Source organism: Telopea speciosissima, chromosome 6, assembly GCF_018873765.1.
Source record: "Telopea speciosissima isolate NSW1024214 ecotype Mountain lineage chromosome 6, Tspe_v1, whole genome shotgun sequence".
Lineage (NCBI taxonomy): Eukaryota > Viridiplantae > Streptophyta > Magnoliopsida > Proteales > Proteaceae > Telopea > Telopea speciosissima.
This window is the reverse complement of record NC_057921.1, coordinates 47,208,691-47,230,752: the sequence shown is the minus strand read 5'-3', so window position 1 is coordinate 47,230,752 and position 22,062 is coordinate 47,208,691. Positions and strand designations below refer to the sequence as shown.

Below are 22,062 nucleotides of genomic sequence, written 5' to 3'. Positions count from 1 at the left end.
CTAAATGATTTCTAAATCCTTTTAGTAGAATTGGTGTTTTTTCAACTAAGATAACAGTTACATGGTTACTTAGGACTCAACAAGGTAATGTTGGGATCTAAGTTCTATGAGTCCATGACATTTTTTGTGACATTTGAAAATTCATCTAAAGTTTCGACTGTTCTTATGGAAGGTTTTGGAAAGCACATTAAGTACTAAAAGTAAACTAGCTTGTTTTCTTAGTATCAATCCTCTTTGTGTCTTTTGTAATAAAGAACTTGAAACTGAATGACATATGTTTCTCACTTGTGATTTTACCAAAAGAATTTTGGTTGTTGGATCCTAAGGCTTAAGGATTGAATATCCCCTCTAACCCTCTCTTTGTGACTTGGTTAAATCCTTCATCTTAGCTTCTTCATTGTTGAAATCTGAAAAAATATATTATTCTTTTAGTTCTTGCTAGTACTTTTTTGATTTCTTTAATAAAATTAATTCATTACTATCCAAGCTAGAGTTTATCTATAGTTTGATTTCTTTAATAAAATTTATCTTCTTGACTGATCAAAAAAAAAAAAAAGGATTATTAGGAGGTGGTGACTTAGCTAATCCAGGCATGAGGAATGGCCTTGGGAAAATTAATTCATTACTCCCCGATTTTCTATCTTGATGAAAACTTTTGCACTGGAACTAACAAGGTAATGATGACTCTTAGGAATATTTTCACAAAAAAAAAAGTTAGTGATACTGTTCAGGGAATGCTAATCCATCCAGGTGGTTTTTGCGTCTAGAGTCTCTAGACATTGGGGGTGTAAATGAATAATCGATATCCGTTTTTGTGTCTGTATTTGTATCCGTTTAGTACTATCCAAATCCGTCTAAAAACTAAATGGATGCGGATACGCTATAGTTATCCGAAAAGCTATATTTACTTGTAATCAGATAAAATATTCGATCCATATTCATGTCCGTATCCGTTTAGCATTATTTGAATCCATCCGAAAACTAATCGAATGCTAATGCGGATATAAGACTATCGAAACCGAATCATATCCGTCTACATCCCTACTACGCATAGAATCGCTAAAAATTATCGTTCAGTCCCCGTGAACTAAAAAATCTCATCATTCACTTATTAAATGCTCCTGCGCTGGTGCAGGTACACGACCGGTTATGGTTTTCTTGCCCCTAATTTTCTTTCATTAAAAATAGCGAACAAAAATAATAATTTTATCTGACTCTTCAATTGACTGTGAAGTCACAAACAACGTGAAATTTGCCCTAACGAAGCCATTTTGCACTTTCATGGTTAACTGTTCCTAAATTCTGGAACAGAGGAGGAACTGAATTGCCCTTGAGGTCCGCTAATACCCTAATTGTCATAAACCCTAGCAATTCTCCTTCTCCGAGAGAACCCTCGTTAGCCATGTGGAGTCGAATCTCTAGCAGAAAACCATCTCTATCTGCCATTACACAGTTCTCCTCTCCATTCGTGGCGAAGCGGTCGTATGGGTTGATACCCATGGTTATCGAGCACACTTCAAGGGGAGAGCGAGCTTACGACATATTCTCTCGTCTCCTGAAAGAGCGTATTGTCTGCATCAACGGTCCGATCGCCGATGACACGGCTTCTATCGTGGTTGCTCAGCTTCTCTTTCTTGAATCCGAGAATCCATCCAAACCCATCAACATGTACATCAATTCTCCCGGGGGAGTTGTCACTGCCGGCCTTGCGATCTACGACACGATGCAGTACATTCGATCTCCAGTGAGTACTCTATGTATTGGGCAAGCAGCTTCGATGGGTTCTCTGCTTTTGACGGCCGGTGCAAAGGGTGAGAGACGAGCGTTACCGAATGCTAGGGTTATGATCCATCAGCCCTCTGGTGGGGTAAGTGGGCAAGCTAGTGATATAGCAATCCAGGCTAAGGAGATTCTCAAGTTGAGGGAGAGGTTGAATCTGTTGTATGTGAAGCATACTGGGAAGGATCTTGAGAAAATTGAGCAGTCCATGGAGAGGGACATGTTCATGTCGCCGGACGAGGCAAAAGAGTTCGGTTTGATTGATGAGGTTATTGAGAATAGGCCAATGACTCTGGTGACAGATGCAGTTGCAAGCACAGGGGCCGGTGGGAACAAAGGGAAAGAGGAGGGCTCTAGCTAGGATTTGGCAGGGGATTCAATTTTTTTTATGCTTTATTATTTTTGGCTTCAGGTATGAGTCTGCTAGTGCTTTTGTCGTTTTGGCTAAGTTAATTTGGATTACATTTTGTATCTGCTAAAAGCAGATTCATTCGGAAGAAAGTTTGTCTTTTTGTTTTTTTGGTTGATTGTTACTGCTACAACGTTTTAGAAAATTGGTGGAATTATCCATGGATGAGCAAAGCTAGTAGGGGTTTGTGGAATACAATGTTTTATCTGAGGCTACTTGAATGAAGTTATATCATGGAAAAGGTTCTGTTTTTATCGATTTTATGTAAGACAAGGCATGGGCTGTTATGAAGGATGGATTGGGAAGTCCTAACATAGACATGGATAGGCTAATAAGGAGAGAAATTACACAAACACAAGCTGACCAAAATTAGGATTATAGTACACAAACTAATCAAGGTTAGACTGAGCTTTAACCTCGGCCACAAGTTGTATGCTATTTGATCAAATTAGTCCAGATTGGAAGTAGATTTTAAAAAGGAAAAAATTAGTTAGGAATAGCTTATAGTAAGAAGGTTGATGTTGGAGAATATAATAAACTTCAAGAAAAGAGAAGTGCTGAACAGGATTCAAAACAATCAACCCTCTAGCTTGCACTTAGAAGATTTTTTATTTTTTCTTAAAGTTTTCAAGGTTCTATTGAAGTGCCAATTTTCAGTTTGGGAAATGGCATGCATGCTCACTTGGGGATTCTGCGGACAGATGTAACAATGGTTCAGGGATAGGTTTGGTTTTGAAAAATTATAAAAGCTGAAGGATTTTAATGGAGGGGAATAGGTTAATGCTTTTGGGAAAGAGGTGGGAAAAAAGGTCCTAAACAGGATATCGGTAATTAAGTAGTATTAGATAAGAGAAGAAGCATTCAGAAAAGTTATGGCCTAGGCTTGACAACTAAAATAACCTTGAACAGTGTTTTGTGGTGGAAGTGTGGAAAAATATCCGTCTAGCCTCATCTTCTCATCCTGACTAAATGGAGTCAGCGACATGGATCCTTTTTCTCCAATTAGCTCTATTCAAAGCCATACTTGTTACTAATACTAAGCTGTGCATGTCATTTCCTCCCCACTTCTCCTAGAGTCATTTTAGGCTTACCCCTCTCTCTTTTAGCTCATTCAACCTAAACCAATCACCCTTCCGTACTGGAGCATGCAAAGGACTATGTTGTAATTAAACAAGATTCAAGATGAAACTTTGAATAGGGTTGTAATGTAAAATAGAAAGGGTAGGAAAATATAGTGAACACACAGAAAATAGAAAACAAAGTCTTGTAGGAGAGCTTCTACTTACTAGTTAACAGTTAACACTAGCACTCCTTGAAGAACATCAAGAAAATAGAAAACTAAATCTTGTAGGAGAGCTTCTACTTAAGTAAAGTTAACACTACACTCCTTGAAGAACATCAATGCTCATCCTGCTTCAATCAGCTCTATTTGAAGTCATACAAGATCATTCCCAAGCAAAAAACCGCCTTACAAAATGACTTATAAGCATTTATATTGGCATGGGCTTCCATAAGCCTTAGTTGCTTATGCCCCGAGGAATTAGTTACTTATATAACTAGACAACTAGTTACTTTTGCTTTAGGCAACTAGCTCCTTGTACCACAAATTACTAGTTACTTGTACGATGAGGAACTAAAACTTACCTTTCAAAGTAACTAGAAAACTTAAAAGACAACACAAAAAAAGAGTAAAAAAGTACCTTTTGATTGAATTACAACAATACCCCTAAACCAAATTTAAAAAATACCCTTATACTTGATTAATATCCCTAATCTGTCCTAAAGGCTAGATTGCCATAATACTTCTTGTTTAGGGGTGCGGTAACCCGTAGCATTGGTTGTTTGCTTGACCGGCTTAATTGACGGCCTTTGTTCCAAGGATCAGTGATCTTGAATGAACCAAGGTTCTAAAACTCTGGTTTCGACCAGCCAGAAACCGAGATATGGTCGAAACCTGTGGTTTTTTTACAGCCAACTTGGTTGGTTGTTGCGAGGCCCAGAAATGCTTTTTTTGATCTGATTTATTGTATACAGCTTTTTTTTGACATTCTAAACACAATGCATGAACTATTTTCACACACAAAAAAAAAACACTCAAAATGGTACTTGTGGGTTTTGACCCAAGTACTAAGAATCATAATTGTCTAGACAAGCACTTATTTATGCCAAATATCATTTAAGTAAATGCTTTGTTTACTTAAGATAGTATTCATACATAATAAAATGTCCCCTATTTGAATCCAATAAAAATAGTTGAAAAATCAAATTCCAAAAGGATAAAAAATCACCCCCTAGTTCAAGAACAAAACTGGATTTTCGGTGGTAGGTGCAATTTTCAACTTTTAAATGCTGTGGTTTTTCTCAGTATAAATCAGATTTAAGAATTTAATTTATTAGTTTGATTTATCTTGTAATTTTCTATTTTAAGTTTTATTAGACTAATTAGTGATAGAGTCTATTTAGGAGTTTATGAGTCCCGGTTAGAGTCAAGTTTAATTTCAGTTTTAGATCACTATTAAGAGTCTTTTATTTTCTTCTTTAAATAATAGTTTGTAATCACGCAAGATTCAGATTGGGAATGAAGTTTTATTTTGAGTTGTGCCGGATTGGTACGGATCAGGTTGTGTGAACATATTCCCTTCTCTCTCTCTTCTCTTCCCTGCGATTTTTTCTTCTTCTCCTTCTCCTTCTCCTCCTCCTCCTTTCTTTTCTATTTTCTTTCTCCACCCCTGTTTCTGACGGTGCTTACAGCCCCAAACAGTGAGAACGATTCCTTTTGATTCTCATTGGATCAGTTCGAGATTTTAGAAGGTGATTATGGTATAAAAAGAAAAAATGATCCAGATTCTGTATTTTGGGGATCTAAATCTCATCACAGTTGGGGTTTCATCCAGATTTTCAAATCTGCCCTTTCCCTAGTCACCAGCAAGGAATTCTGAGATGCTATTCTGCTTTGAAGGTAAGTGTTGGGGTCTCTTATTACCTGAATCTCAGAGAATCTTCGATTGTGCTTCAAATTCCAAAGCCCTAAGTCTATTGGGTCTTGCGTGAAAGAGGTTTCCCTTCAAACCTCCATTCCATCATTGCTGCTGATGCAGAACCAAGGGTGTACTCAAGGAAGAAAAAAAAGAAGGCTGCTGCCCAGCTGCAGGCCACGGTTTTGTCTGGGTTGTGTTATGTCTTATTATTGAGTCTTGTAATAAACCAGTGAACCGGTTGGTTCAATTTGTTGGTCTAGTTTAAGTTATGGTCAGCCATGTGGGCTAAGTTAGTAGTCTAGGAAATTTACTTTCTAATTTCATTGTAAGAAGTTAGTTTCTATTTTCATATTTCGTAGGTGTCAAGATTTAGAAGTTCACATCAGTTTTAGAAACTGATAGTATCTTGTAACCCAAGTAAGGGGTGGGGTTGGAAGTTTCTATTTTGGGACCTTCTAATTTTGATATTTGTTATTTTTTTTCATTGCAATATATAAAGACAACCCAGGAGGGCAAGTAGCCCACAATTTTGCTATTCACTATTGCTGTCAAGCTGCTGCTTCTACTGTAGTAATCCCTTGGTGTTTGATCCTTGGCCAGGAGCTAGTGTATGATCTAGCTGACTCCTTGCGGTGGGAAGCCCAGGAGGTCTCTTACCAGTTGCTGTTCTTCATCTCCTACAAGCTGTCGAGCCATTAGAAGGCTTTTCTCTTCAACCGAGACTCCCTGTTGCTGCTCAGACCTTCATTCTCAGGTTACTTTCTATCTTCAGCCTAACCTTCTAATTCCATTACACCCTTTCCTTGCTCAATCCAACCATCACATTTCTCCCATCTTTTGAACACTTCTTCCCCATCCTATAGCCTCCATTTGATCCCTTAGCTCCATCTGACCTGCAGATCACTTTCAATAAGAAATCTCCCTAAGACTCCATTAAACCCTATTTTCCCAGGCTGCAGACCAAATCGGCAGAGACAACTGCCCTGCTGCAGATTTGTTTGCCTAATCCCTTGACTTCCATGTTATTCCAGACCTATTCCCTCACCTTACCTTTACCCTTAGCCCACCCATTGATCCACCAAACCAACCCAGCCTTAACCCCATCGAGCTGAACCTTTTCCCTGATTTCAGATCCTGTTTTGGGACTGGTTGAACTTTCATTCCTGTCCTACATTAGTTACTCTTCTATTCCAAGGTAGAAGATGATCTTCCTTTTCTCCTTTCTTCTCGTTAGTCCTTTATTTCTTTGGGTTTACAAACCTACCCCTCTTTAATCCCTTAATTCCCTCCTATCCTTTTTTTTTGTTCTTTGATTCTAAGACTGTCCCTTACTCTTAATCCTAATTACCTCCATATCCCTCTCTTATATTAGCTACCTAGTCTATGCCTAAAAAACCCCTTGCAAATTCTGGTTTATTACAAATTTACCACTCCTTCCTTACAATCCAAGTCAGGTTATTGGAACTTTGGATCCACATCAGCAAGCAGTGAGGCATCAGTGTGGCTAGGTTGAGCAAGCCTTGACATATCTTTATTGGTTTGTGCGCAAGCCATGTTCTGTTGATTGTTATTAAATCAGTTTGGGTGAATGTCAAGATGCCTTGAGTGGCCTTAGGCTTGCCTTGGTCAAGCATTGGCTAAGGCTCCACATGAGGAGATTGATTCCGCAAAAAATGTATCCGTGACAGTGTGGCCTTCTCTTCCCATCCCCTCGCTTCTTATCTTACTCCACTATTGTTTCTTCTTTCCTATTCTTTCCCCTTCGTCTCATTCATTGTTATTTTCCCTCCTTAGTTCCCGTCTTCCTTTTTTTCTTTCTATTCATGTCCCAGCATCACTCTCAGACCTCACGAGTTGGTTTGATTCTCTCTCACCCCTCTTCTATTCTCTACCTACCTTGTGTGTAGGTTGTCTACTCATAGGCAACCCAAAACCAACCCTAGAGTTGCAATTCCTAAGCCCCTTCCCATTAAGAGAACTAAACCTACAACCAAATCTGGATTCAGTACTACTGCCAGGTTTGGTTTGCAGAGAAAATGTTAATTCATTACCTGAGATTTTGGAGCCATTGTTGATTGACGTTAAGAGGGTTAGGTGTTGAGAGCTTATGCTTAAAATCCTACGTTGAAAGGTGCTGAACCAAGGGAGTTCTATTGCCTGCAACTGAATCTATTCTTCCGCTGGCTGCTGGTTCGAAGGTTGAAGACAGCCTTCATCAATGGGTTTGTTTTATCCTTGATTCCTAATTTTCATTAATTCCCCTCCCTTTGCCTTTATCCCCACTTGTCCCCTTAATTTGTTTTCCATTCCGAGATCATCTCTATTCAATAGATACTATTTCCCTTTGTATCCTCAAGTGGCCCTTGAAAAGCTTGTTTTATTACCAAATTGTCGCCCTCTGAAATCTTCAGTTTATTTACAGAATTGCAAGGAAGGTATTTCTAATTGAGGATTGAAGATATGTGAAATAGGTAATGTTTATTTGAGGGTCGAGGAGAACCAAGGTTCAAAATCTTGGTTTGAAGCCGGTTTCTACCCAAGCTGAAGCCGAGATATGACAGGTTTCGACCAGGCGGTATTTTTCTGGGCCAGACTCGAAACATAGGTTTCGAGGTCCAGAAAATGGTTTTTGGACCTAAATTTTTTTGTGCTGCCTATTTTAAATATTTTACAGCTATTCCATGAATTAGTTTCGCATAAAAACAACCCAAAATGGTATTTGTGGTTTGGACCCAAGTTTGCTAGTGATATTCATAGTTCAAAATCTCGCGAAATTTCAGCGATATTTCGCCAAATTTCGTATATCTCGAGCTGTCCGAGATACGATACCAATCCGAAATGGAAAAATACCATATTTCGACGATATCTCGTGAGATATCGACGAAATATCGTGGACTCATGATATATCGTGAGATATTGAAAAAGTCACGTGCAATATTTCGAATATTTCGAAATTTCGGTCATCTCGCCGAAATTTCGGAAATCTCGGTCATTTTGGCATTTTACACCCACAGAAAAATACCATATTTCAATGAAATTTAGTCGAAATTTCAGCATCTCGGAAATTTAGTCGAAATTTCGGTATCTCGAAATTTCGGTCAGACCGAAATACCGAAACGAAACGAGATTTAGTACCATGGTGATATTGTCTCATGCTCAAGCTGACTCCCTGTTTTGGTTAGATCTTATTTCATTAGATTACATATTATTATTTGTGTTTTCTCTATTTTTGTTTATGAACTGCAAGTATGTTTAGTTCAGCCCCTGTTTCTCTTTTTCATCACTGTGGCTTTGATCTCTTTATGTTTGGCTGAGTCATATTACTATTACTGCTTATTTTTATTTCTGGTTACTCTAAATTGTTTATATCTTATTTAATCGGATTGCATATTATTATCTCCATGCTTACCTAATAGAAGCCTCTTACATGGTTTATTTTTATTACCTCCATGGTCCCCTTTGTTTTAAAATCTTTCCATAGTTTATCGATTCCCTTATGGTGACCTTGTTAACTTTCTTCTCGTATCTCTATATATTATATATTCCTATTTTTAACTATATTTTTGGTGCGTCAGGTAGGCAGCCGGTACTGTATTATATCAGCCAATCCTCTTTTGCATGGATCCTTTCTTGAGTGTCTTATTACCATTAGGTTTTGTGTCAGAAACTGTGCGACCTTATGTTAGGGCATCCTTTGTAAGTGCTGCGCTGCATTGGAGCCCGTATGCGATGACAAGTGATCAAGGGCTCTCATACTGTGGTCATGTGTGGGTTAAGAAGCAAATTCAAAAGTGTAGGATTAGATTTGCATCTTGGAACATTGGTTCCTTAACAGTGTAAGAGTCTAGAACTGATTGATGTGATGAGGAGAAGAAGGATTAATATTGCATGTATTCTAGAGACTAGATGGAAAGGTAAGAAAACTAAGGAGTTGGATGACTTTAAACTGTGGTGTATGGGGGAGCAAAGTAATGGAAGTGGAGTGGGTATAGTTGTGGATAAAGCTCTAAAGAATGATCTAGGATGTTAAAAGACTTGGAGATAAGATTATATGCATCAAACTGTTGGAAAAAGGTAGTCTATTGTCTTTCTTACACTCCAACTAGTTAATGAACATTTAAATGGATTAATAGATTTGTGAAGGAGAAAATATTATTAGGGGTGATCGAGAAGGTTTGATTTGTGCTTATGATCTCCATTGTAAACACCTACTTTGAAAAGAGAGGAGCATTTAATCACCCGATGGACATCATAATAGCAAGATTTCTTCTAACTAGAAGGTTGTATTGTTTTGTGGGGACTGTAAACTTATCCCAGGGGAGAGCTTTACCACTCAACATAGATTGGTGGTCATGGATATGTGTCTCATCACACAGGATCGTAAGATGGGAGAGCCTATTTGCCCTAAGGTAAGGTGGTGGAACTTGAAAGGAGACTCCTTGAAGTCATTTACTGACAGAGTAGTCAAACAAGGAAAATGGGACTTGGAGGGAGATACCAATTTGATGTGGAGCAAGATGTCTACGTATAAAGAAGGTGGCTAAAGAGGTCCTAGGGAATCGAAAGGAAAACGTCATTCTTCTAGACTTGGTGGTGGGATGATGAGGTCTAAGCAAACCATCAAGGCTAAGAAAGCTAATTTTGAGCCATGGTGGAGGACTAAGGATGTAGAAGATTTAATAAGGTATAGTTCTGCTAGAAATGAAGCTAAGAAGATTGTGAGGAATGCAAGGGCAAAAAAATGTGAAGATCTCTATAACAATCTGAACACCAAGGAAGAGGAAAAGCTATCTATAAGATAGATAGAATGAGGGAAAGGATGAGTAGGGATTTTGACCATGTTAGATGCATTAAAAGTGATGATGGTAGAGTCCTAGCAAAGGATGAGGATATTGAAGAGAGATGGAATGGTTATTTCTATTGCCTACTTAATGAAACCCATCCGAGTTATAGTGCACCAGAAGAAAGCATTACACATCAAGTCACCTGTCAGAGGTGTATACGTAAAATTAAGGTTTTTGATATAAAAAAGCACTAAGAAAGAATGAAAATAGCCAAGACTCCAGGCCCAGTTGGGGTCCCAATTGAAGTGTGGAGGAGCTTAGGAATCTGTGGCTTATCTTTGTTAACTAAGCTGTTTAATAAGATTATGTGCACCGAGAGAATGCCAGATGAATGGAGAAGCATTGTGGTCCCAATTTACAAAAATAAAGACGATGTCCAAAGTTGCAACAGCTATAATGGCATAAAACTAATGAGTCATACTATGAAATTATAGGAGAGGGTTATCGAGACACAATTGAGAAAAGAGATAATGTAGTCCTAGATAGGTAGGAGACCTACTAGGAGCCAGATAATAGGATAAATAGCAAAAGGGGCTGCTGGTTCACATGGACAGCCTAGGTTTTAGGTTAATTCTAGGGTTTAGGATGGGAATTTGGGAATGGGTCTTATATGATTTTAATATGCAGGTTTAGGGGACTATTATGATATAAAAAAAACAAGATTTGGTTCAGTTTTAAATTCCTGCAGAATTAGGGTTAGGGTTTCGGGTTTTTTGAAATTAGGGAAATCACTAAAGCTAGGGTTTAGATGGATGGATAGGGCTGGGCTTAGGATCGAGTTTAGGGGACTGTGAGGGGAGGCTGTGGTCAAAGTTTGGATGATTTCTGATGGGTAAACAGATCTGGATAGAACTGAGATCCTCCTAGGGTTTATGAAAATAAAACAGAAAATTCAAATTCACACTGGAATCCACCGGCAGTAGCTTGAATGTTTGAAGGATGAAACCACCTTCGAAAAGAGATCCTCCCAGCCGTCACGGCGTAAAGAGTTGCAGGAATCCACCCACCCTTCCACCTTGAAGTCCATAGGAACAGCAGCAATGGCAGCCATGAAATCTGTTTTTTAAATTCAAATAATCTGTGGGGGAGCCCTCCACGATCTACTTTATTTATAATAAAGGCCTAAGCCAAATCCTAGTACAACTTAATGTCTCTTCCTTCTAAAATCGTGGAAGGGAGAGTTCTAATCTAACTCAATTAAATTAAAACAGTAAATGTCCTAACTACCCCTACTAACTTAAAATAAAAGAATCTAACTTAAAAACAACTAATTTAAAGTAGATTCCATATTAGCCAATAGGATATAAGAACCTATTAACCAATAGGAACACTTCACTTAAATTAGACCCATTGAACCAATTGGATGCAACCAATTCTAAACCGGTTCAATCTAAAAACAAGAAAATAAACTAAGTATGGAAAATAATAAATCCTAATCTATGGCTCCCTATTCAAACCCTAAGTTCAAGGCCTCTTCTTCTTCTTCTTCCTTCTTGGAGCTGCATCAAGAGACCACTATATTGTAGAACCAATTTGATTTTATGTTAGGAAAATCCACAACAGAAGCTATCTACCTACTTAGGAAACTCATGGAAAGATTTAGAGAGAGCAAGAAGGATCTTCATATGGTCTTTATTGACCTAGAAAAAGCTTATAACCGAGTTCCTAGAGATTTAATCTAGCATGTGTTGAGGAGGAGAAATGTTTTAAGTAGTAATATGTGAACATAATTTAAGATATGTATAATGGGTGACTAGTGTAAGAACCGCGGGGGTCAAGTTAGTGAATTCTCAATTATAGTTTGGTTAACCAGAGACATCCAAGATGAGGTTCCTTGGTGCATGATTTTTGCTGATGAAATTGTTTTGGTGGATGAGACAAAAGCTGGAATTATGGAGATCAACCTTGGAATCAAAAGGTTTTAAGATAAGTAGAATAAAGACAGAGTATATCTATGTAACTTTAGCAATTCTGGGACGGATAATGTGGGGGTGAAAGTTGATGAGATGGAGAATTCTGCAAAGTGGCCATTTTAGGTATCTAGGATCAATCATCAGTAAGGAAGGTGATATAGAAGAAGATGTCTCATAGAGAATTAAAGTAGGACGGATGAAGCAGAGAGGTGCATTTGGAGTACTATATGATTGATGGATTCCTTTAAAGCTTGGAGAAAAAGTTTACAGTGCAGTCATAAGACCAGCAATGATGTATGGTGCGGAGTGTTGGGCAGTTAAGAAGCGTCATGTAAATAAGCTGAGTGTAGCAGAGGTGAGTATGTTCAGATGGATGAGTGGCAAAACCAAGAAGGATAAAATAAGAAATGACCATATTAGAGTTGGTTTGGGAGTAGCCCCGATTTAAGATAAGCTATGAGAAAGTTGCATGAGGTAGCATGGCCATGTTCGATAGATGCTGCCGGATGCTCCAGTTCTGAGGAGTGAATTGATTCAGATTGAAGGTACTAAAAGAGCTAGGGACAAGCGTAAAATAAGCCTAGGATAAGTGGTGAGGAAAGACGTGCATAGATTAAGGTCTTTTGTTTTTTTGTCTTCATAAGGATCCGTCTAGCCGACCCCATTTAGTTGGGATAAGGCTGAGTTGTGTTGTTGTGTTGTTATACCCAAGTTTGCTAGTTTACATTGAATATTGTTGTACACTGGCCATATTATAAACATTGAGTCTACATATAATTTAGCTATTGGAAATGTAAATATGAAATTAAAACAAAAAAAATATACATTAGGTTAGGGAAATACATGCATACAATATTCACCACTCAATTCCACGTGGAGTTTCTTGGTGAGTCCATTGTACGAGCTATGTGTGATTGAATATATCGTAGCCACTCCTCGGAATGCACCCCACATGTATTCTATGACATGTTTTGGGCCCAATTGTTCTGATAGTTTATTATTGCCTACCTATAAGCTCCATCATCAACATATCAAAGGTATCCCAACCTAGAGAATGGCTCACTAAGATTGAAATTGGGTGGAGCCAACACAAATTGTTGGTCCAAATATGAGAAGATGTTGTCGACGAAACATAACCCAACCCCACACTCAATGTTGGGGAATGAACTAGAAGATCCACCATAGACACCACTAGGGGTGAAACAGGGCCAGGTTGGGCCTGGTTTTTTTAAACCTCAGCCCAACCCTAAGTCCTCTTAGCTCTGCCCAAGCTAACCCAGCTCTAGGTTGGGTTGAGATATCTCACCCTAAGCCAACCCTGTCGGGCTCAGCCCAACCCAACCCAGCCCTGGTTGACCCTGATTGGGCTGGCTAGGCCGTGTTGGTCTTGATTGACCCTATTTTTGCGACCCTAACTGACCCTCCTTTTTTTTCCATTTGTGTCGTCCTTTGCTTTAAAAAAATGGGAAACATGTGATTGGGTATTGGTTTGTTTCATACTCAATTGACTATTAGATTTTTCTTTGGGTTAAAAAACTTGGTCCAATCTTAAAATTTTATATACTTTCATTCAATAGATAATTAGATACTAAACAAAAATTGTAATATGTAAACACTAAATTGTAAAGCATAAGCTAACACAGGGGCGGGGCGGGCTCAGCCCGAGACCTCAACCATGTCCCCGGGCCTGATAATTCCAATCCTAACCTGCCCTCAGGGTTGAAAAATCCAGCCCATACCCTATTCGGGCTCAGGGCTGGCTCGGGTCGACAAGGCCAAACTTACACCCCTAGACACCACTGTAGCTGCCCTCATAGCCGCCATACCCTCCAAATGTTGAACCGGTGCTCTCGAAGGATGGCCCTCCACCATACCCAACAGCTGAAATGTTGAACTGGTGCTCTCGAAGGATGGCCCTCTACTATACCCAATAGCTGAAACGACGCTTTTGAAGCCACCATCACCATTGTGTTGGACTGGGGCTCTCTCTTTTGAAGGATGTTGCACGCCAGTGCCTAGATCCTCCACTCTCACCCAAACTCATGGCTTCTAGTGTGCCAGACAAGCTCGATACATCCATGCCCATCCCAGCTGCCTCCTCAGGTCTGAATTGCTTGCGTGGACCTCGAGTGTAGCCTCTCCTAGACGTGCACTGTGATCCTGATCCTAATACTGCATGGCATGATCGAACTGACTCTCCCTGGTGAATCTGTCAGGCTCTGGCTCTGGGTCGTGCATCATCTGATCGTGCTCCTCGCGTAATGAAATAAGGTCGTGCTCCTCGCTGAACTGGATTGGGTTGTATTGTTATCTATGCCAAGGCATATGTGCTACTCGCACAATGTCATATTGTAATGCACATGGACTAGATCCTCCAGCCGTTTGGCACCCAATCGGTTCCGCCTCTTGGAGTGTACGAGGGAGAATGGCCACTACTTGGCCGAAACTCTCAATGCCATCTTTGAAGGCTTTTATCTGTATCCGTTTCAGTGTTTGGTACTAGTGTTAGCATCAATACCAAAATTTTAATTTCATAAGTTCTTAAGTACCAAACAAAGTATTAGTCTCACGACTCTCACCTCTTGATTGGCAATGGACTGAGCACTTGAATTTGGCTCAAGCTTCTCCACCACTACTTGAACTGCATCTATAAAATCTTGTCTCATTCCAAGTATGTGAAATTGGTACTTGGGATTGAGATATTATGCTGAAAACAATGCAAACTAGGGAATAAGAAACTAAATGACAAGTAAGTTGAATTGAAGTGAATAAAGTAAAAACTCACCAGCCTTATGCAGGGGATGCATGAGTATTATGGCAAGGAACTTTGTGTTACCCCGTCTGTATACTGCCTCAACCTAAATCTTCATCATATCTATAAATGCCCACAAGTATGGTAAGGTGGGCTTCTTTTGTGAGTCCACAATTCTCATCAAGCTGGCAACCGGCTCAAATATCATAACGACCTTCTTCAAGTCATTCCAAAACTTGTTACTAGAAATGGTCGTCTGGGCTACCTGACCTCCACGAGAAGCAGACTCTTGCTACTCAAACCAATCTTGTGACGCAAACATGGACCTAAGTCTAGCCTTCTTCGTCTCAAAGCCCTTCAGAGCGATGTAGTTTTTGGCAAAGCGTGTCAGCCCTGGACTCATCAAGTCCCCAACATACTTGCTCAACATCTGTGGGGCAAAACCCATGATTGTAGACAAACGTGGTCACTTTTCTTGCCCTCTCTACAACCTGTTTGACAAGCTTAGGATTCCTCATGTCCTTCAACATGAGATCGATGCAGTAGGTTGCACATGGAGTCTAGAAAAGTCGGAACCTGGGATTGTTCATCAGTTTTTCCCTGCCTTGTTAAAGTTGCTCCCGTTGTCAATGACAACATGTACCGCATTCTCCACCTCACATCCTTTACCACCTCCTTCAACAGCTTGTACCATCACATCCTTACATAATTTGTGTCCTTATCCTTTGATGCATCCACAGACTTTAAGAAGACAGTCCTACCATCACAATAGACCATAAAGTTGACGATGGACTGTCTGGTGGGTCCAGTCCAATCATCACATATCACAGTCACTCCATAGTTCTCCCACATCGGCTTCAACCCCTCAATATACTCTTGCAACTCCTTGTGGTGGGGCAAGTATTGTACATCTCATATGTTGTGGGCTCCTTCACTCCTGGGCCAACCGTACCTATCTCTTCCAGCATGTTCTGAAAACATATTTCCAATACTTCATATCTTTTTCTTGATTTTTCTAACCAAAACAGAATAGGTTCTTTTTTATTTTCATATATTTTTTGAATTTCATCAAGTAATTTTGAAAAAGCTAAATACTAAAAAAAAAAATTAAAAGCAGTAAAAAAATTCTGACTCCGTCAAACCGTAGATATGCCAACAGTGTTTAACATATATTAATTAGAAGTCCATCCATCACATATTAGCCCTATTTTTTTCAAAAATTTGTGGGAAAATCATATTTTTAAAACAAAATTTTCATTAAATAATTTAACAATCTCAAAAATAATCCGACTCCATGATATCGTAGATCGGGCCACTAAAACCTGGTACGAAACCATTTTGACCCAAGGTATTGTCTCGGGTCTTGTCAAAACCAATATATCTCGATCGAAACATGCAGTTTCTATCGAGATTTAGAAACATGAGAACACAATTACAGGTTGAGCCTTTGAGTTGACATGTTGACATTGACTTTCGGCCATTTGAACACAATTACAGGTTGAGCCTTTGAGTTGACATGTTGACATTGAGTTTCGGCCACTTGTCCCTGGTTCACTGGATCTTTTATATTTATTTATCTGAGGAAAAATATGTTAAAGATTTTATTATAAAATATAGAAGAGATGGAAAAGAAGGCCACTCAGAAGATTATGATGGGTTTATACAGAACAGGCCCAACTACATCAATTATTTATGATAGAATTTCAGTTGTAATTTAGAAGCTAAAGCACTTCTGAGAAGTGATCAAGGATGTGATGTCTTTAGGCTAAGGCCAAATTTAGTGAAACCTCCCTAGCACATGGTCCTAAAGTTTCGAAGTCACAAGACAAGCAAACAAGAATGGGAAAAAGGCTTACCTTCCACCACATGAGGAATATCTACTGGGGATTTCCCACCCTCAGTTTATAGGATGATCAATAGTTAACATCTTATTTTTCACCACCATCCAAAAGAAATACTTCACCTTGCTGGAAATCTTCCAAACCATGTTCTTTTGAAGCATTGTTGGTTCTTAGGATCCTAAAGGATTGGAGTATTTTTGTCTCACATAAAAGAATTGATATTGGATGTTCTTTGTACTCTTGTATAAGATTTACATTTGTTGATCCTTCGGCTACTTTATCTTCCTCAGCTTCTTTATTGCGTTCTCATATGAGATTGGCAGGAAGTGTGATTCCATAGTTTCCCCATTCACCCCATCATATTGTAATTTGGATAGTTTCCTTGTTTATGTTTTTCTTTTTCCACTGCTAAAGCATTTGTTGTTTTTTTCTTCTGCTCGTGCCTATTGCCGCAAACTTTTCATTTTTCTTTGGCAACAATTATGTTCAATATTGAGGCAAGCTTCTCATTAATTAATGGTCTTTCATCTAATGTGATTTGATAGATGCCATGGATCATTGACTCTTGCCACTAGAGATGCTTCACTTTTTGGTGCTGCACAGCCATCTTCAACTAAATGCCAATGATTTTATGACACAATCTTCAAAAATGAACATGTGATTCAAGTATAATTAATTGGAGGGGGGACTTGTTGCAACTTTATCAGATAATAAGGGAATTGCTCCAACCCCATATCAAAGAGTGATGAGACTCTGCAAGTTCTTATAAACTATAGGAATAAAATATGGATAACCTACCTATTTCGGAGACTTGCCTTGTGAAAGGCTTAACTACTATTTAACTTTGGACTTCGGTGGGCTGTTTCCCTCATGCCTCAGAAGTACATAACATTGAAGACTTTAAGTTAGGTGAGATACCTGGGTATTTTGCATTTTCCACACACCATACGATACAACACTTCTCATAAGAAATTTCTGGAGTTAATTAGATTTGCAGATTGTCTTTTAACAATTTCTGTTGACGCTTAGATGTTTTCCCTTGATAAACAATAAGGGAAGGAAATCTCAGAATCCAATTGAAAAAGACACATTAAAATGATTCATGTCCACATTTTCCTTTAAAGCTGTTTGCTTGAATTTCGGGAGATCAAACTGCCTCAGTTTAGGTTGACTTCTGGTAATTTAGTCAAGGTTTAACCTGATCATTTAAAAATTTAAATTATACTTAGACTACAACTAACCTTATTTTTTAAATTAGGTGGACATTTTGATTTTGGATTACAAAACTAAATCATGTGATTCTTGACTTCCTGGCCTGATCGTAAATGATATATTTGTTGTCAGTCTGCTTTCTAGAGTAGTTAAAGTAGAGTCCTAAAATACTATACAACATATTGCTTCCCTTTTCAATTAATTTATTTCCATATTTTCCTCTAGCTTATGCCATTGAAAGGAACTGTGGTCTTATTTTGTCTATGAGCCTAGAGTATGCTTTCTTTCAATTTGGGAGCAGAATGGAAAATTAGGATTCATTTAGCTGCCCCAATTAATGTGGATAAAGCTTTGTAAGTTGTGTTGTTGTTTGTAGTCTTGTACATCTTTGTTATTAGTTATTATTGTTATTGGACAATGTATCTCTTAATTGGCACCTGGTTATTTTAAACCCTAACTCACAAAACTTAATGCAGTGTTCTGTATTGCAAGTACACAATGCAGTAGTATATCTTGTTTTGTCTCTCCGATTCATTTAGGGCCAGTCCCCACAATTACATCACTTCTAATTCTCAGTCCGTTCCAGCAATCATCGCCTGCTATTTCTACAATCTATTGAATGCATCTCATAATGCTTGCAACTGCTACACAATCTCGCCTCCTACATAATGTGTCCGTCCTGTTTAAACCCAAGCGTTTGACATCCAAAGCTTCTAAGGTCATCTGCTTGAAGGTTTGTCTTGACAGAATTTAGTAGTTGTGAACCCAAAAGGCCCTTTTGCGTGGTATTTGACTTGTGTTTCAGCCAGTTGATTCATATTGAGTGTGAAAAGTTAAGGCTTGTGTTTCTATCCAGTTGGGTTTTCACTATCAGACAAAGGGTCACAGGAAGGGAATATCTAGAGATAGAGGGCTTTTATTTTCTGACCCATTATTCTGTTTTCTGATTTGAAATGCATCCAGTCAGCCTACTCGATTGGGCTTACCTTTTCCTTGTTTCATCATTGCAATCTTTTGACCTCATGATCTGGATGGATCATCACCTCCCTTTTTCTCCTATAATAAGTAGGGAAAAGGTTCTCTAAGCTGACCCCGGAGACTACATTAGTATCCTCTCTCTGGGAATATGGAATGACCTTTTTTCACCTTATATACAAAACTGTTGTGTCGCTCATAGTTCCCATGGCCACAGGTGTGCCTATTGATGTGGAAGCCAATTAACCATCTCCATCGAGTCTGTCTAAAGCTCTACTCTTTGTCTTCCCATTGATAGTGCACTAGTGATTCCTTCCCAGATTCTCCATGCCTCTGGCTTCTTGTGGTGAACTTGTATTACCATAATTTGTAATGCAAGAGAAGAAGTTATTAGCAATAGATACTGTCACCCAATCACTTTCTGGCTGATTAGAGGAATCAATTTTGAGAGAGAGAGTTAGTTTGGGTGGATATTGTCAAAGATGCAACGAAATTCCTAGAGAGCCAAAGCAAGTATGCAGTGATAGAGGCAATGCTGAGTATTAAACAATGTACAGATCTTCAGATTGGAGGTTGGTATAAAACTCAAGAGGTGGGGTGAGATGGGTTCTGGCTGATTAGAGAGAGAGAGAGAGCCAAAGCAAGTATGCAGTGATAGAGGCAATACTGAGTATTAAAGATTGAAAGAGACTATTGGCCTTGAGATATTCAGTACATAATCCAAGAGGGCCACTGGGCTAAATTCAAGTTGCAAGAGACAAAGAGATGTCAATCCAATTCTGTACAGGTATTGCAGAATTGCATTGACCAGCATCCTTGTTAAGGAAGTGGATTTTTGACAGTGTGGGTATACCTCCTTGGAGAATTTTCCACACAAAAAAGCTTGAATTTGGGTTGGATTCACAACTTCCAAATGGTTTTCCACACTTTGCTGGAGGCAACAGCTTTTGTTGTGAGGATTCATGATTTGTTGTACATGGTGAATAGGAAATCGTGGTGGTTGGGGGTGGGGGTGTTGGGTTTGCTAATCAGGATAGAAAGGATGGCCTTTGCAATATTTCAAGGGAAGAGGTTATTGACGAGGGGGTGGTTCCATGATTCCATTACCGATTTTGACGGTGATCTTCAACTTTTCAAATGGTGGGGTGTGGGTTGATAGGGGCTGGTAGTCTAAACTCATCTAAGCCTTCAAGCCAAATTCCAAATGCCAAATGTTGAAGAGTCAAAATTCTAAGATAAAATCTTGTTGCCACTTTAGCTATTAACTCAGAAACTTTACTAATAGCATTAGTATGATTAGTTAGTTCTTGATTGAGGTAAACCTGCGGCAAGTTTGGAACCAGGTTTCTTTCCATATATCAATTGAAGATCCAATACCAACTTTCCAACAAACTAATTTTCTTAGCAAGGAAATAATATGAGAAATATTATTCCACATCCACAGTCCCCTTTTTTTTTTTCATTAGCCAAGATACTCGAAAATGGAAAATAATTAGCTTTAAAACACAGCCGCATAATGAAGAAGGATTATTGAGAAATCTCCATCTTAGCCAAGTCAATAAAGCTTCAATATGAACTGCTTCAATATTAATGAAACCTTTTTACAAGACTTAGTTTTCCATTGCTAAAATTGAGCGTTGATCCTGTGTAAATACAAACATATCTTTTTAGGTAATAGAAAACATTGCATAAGATAAGTAGTTACCGAACTAAGAAAAGCTCTACCCGTCTGTGACAAAAGAGGAACCTCCGAATGTTTTGGGAGACAAATGGTTGACCAAGAGATCAGAGATAGGCTTTTGTTGGTCTCTAATTTCCCTCTCTAGAAAGTTGCATTTATGGAATCAATTTGTTTGTAGATATATTTTGGAAAGGGTAAGCAAGACATAAGATATGTTGGGATGGAATTAAGAACAGATTTGATCAGGATTAAACGGCCAACATTGGAAAGAATATTACATTTCCAATCAGAATGGCGATTCCTAATTCTACAGATGATGTGATTGAGACAATGTTTATTTTTGTTTTTTCCCTCCCTGGGAAAGGAAAGAGCCAAGGTATTTCAAGTTAGAATTGATCTAGAGGGCTTGTTTGATGGCAATTCTAGTAAAATTCAGGGGGGGGGGGGGTTACCACTAAAGAAAATTTACTTTTCGAGGAGTTGAAAGGTCTTTGAAAAGTGAGAGAATAGATTTTTTTATAGTGGTAACATCTTCAAGATTAGTCCTACACAAGAGGACGGTATCATCAACAAATTGAAAATGCATGATTTCTTGGGGCATGTCTTGCTATTTTGATACCCATGAAAAGATTGAGATCCCTATAGAAATTCAAAAGACACGAAAGACATTCCATTGCAGTAATGAATATATAGGGACTGAGGAGCCAACCTTGACGGATGTCACAAGATGATTCGAAACAATTAAATAAAGTTTGATAAAAAAAAAGTACATGCAACGAGTTTGTAAATCATATCACCCTAGTGGTCATCAAAATTGTGGAAATAAAAAATGGCTTGTATAAAGCCCCATTCAAAGCCTAACATAGGGCTTTGGACATGTCCATTTTAAGGTCAAGAAAACCGGTTTTTCTTTTTCTTCTTTCGAAGATAATAGAAGATAATTTAATTAAACCTTTTTACAAGACTTAGTTTTCTCACTGAACCCCATTCACTATGGAGCAAGATTCTTAAGCCCAAATATTTTCCTCACTCCTCCATCTTGCACCCCAGTGTCAAACCTAAGCTTGGTTCTTGGACCTGGAAAAGCATTTGTCATATTTTACCCTGTTTGAGGACCATGTCTCAATGGAGAATCGGTATTGCCTCCAATATTTCCCTTTGGAGGAATAACTGGATTCCGGGTCATGTTCCATCCTACTGGCCTGACCAAACTGTTGCTAGGCCACCTTACCAAATCGTGTCTGATATCCTGTGTGGCAGGACTTGGAACTTATCTCTCATTGGTTCTATCTTCCCTTCTCACTTGGCATCAATAATCCCCACCATTCCTCTCTCTCTTCACTCCCACAATGACTTTCTCTTCTGCCCTTTCTCCAAACATGGAAAGATTACCACCAAATTGGCAGCACGATTCCTCACTAACACATCACTTGAATTACCCAACACTCCACTCAACTCTTTCGCTGCAAAGCTCTGGAAAACCCTTTAGGCTCTCAAAATCCACCCCAAATTTAAATTATTCTGTTGGAAACTTTTTCAGAATGGCATTGGTACTCGCTCAGCCCTGTGCTAATTCTTCCATTTAGATGAATCTTGTGCGCTCTGTGGCACTGCTACTGAGATACCTTGGCATCTTTTTCTTTCTTGCAATATTTCCAAATATATTTGGGTAGCTGGA

General features: G+C 38.8%; 1 protein-coding gene across 1 annotated transcript; it reads left to right on the top strand.

The window, feature by feature from the left end:
* The first annotated feature begins 1,306 nt into the window (after positions 1-1,306).
* Positions 1,307-17,441, top strand: LOC122665105 (ATP-dependent Clp protease proteolytic subunit). Its single transcript, XM_043861171.1, has 2 exons — positions 1,307-2,191; positions 17,062-17,441. The coding sequence occupies exon 1, from the start codon at positions 1,403-1,405 to the stop codon at positions 2,138-2,140; it is 738 nt and encodes a 245-aa protein (XP_043717106.1). The 5' UTR covers positions 1,307-1,402; the 3' UTR covers positions 2,141-2,191; positions 17,062-17,441.
* Positions 17,442-22,062: the final 4,621 nt, after the last annotated feature.

Excerpts from the sequence above, each read along its gene's own strand:
- LOC122665105 (XM_043861171.1), top strand. The coding sequence starts at position 1,403 with ATGTGGAGTCGAATCTCTAGCAGAAAACCATCTCTATCTGCCATTACA.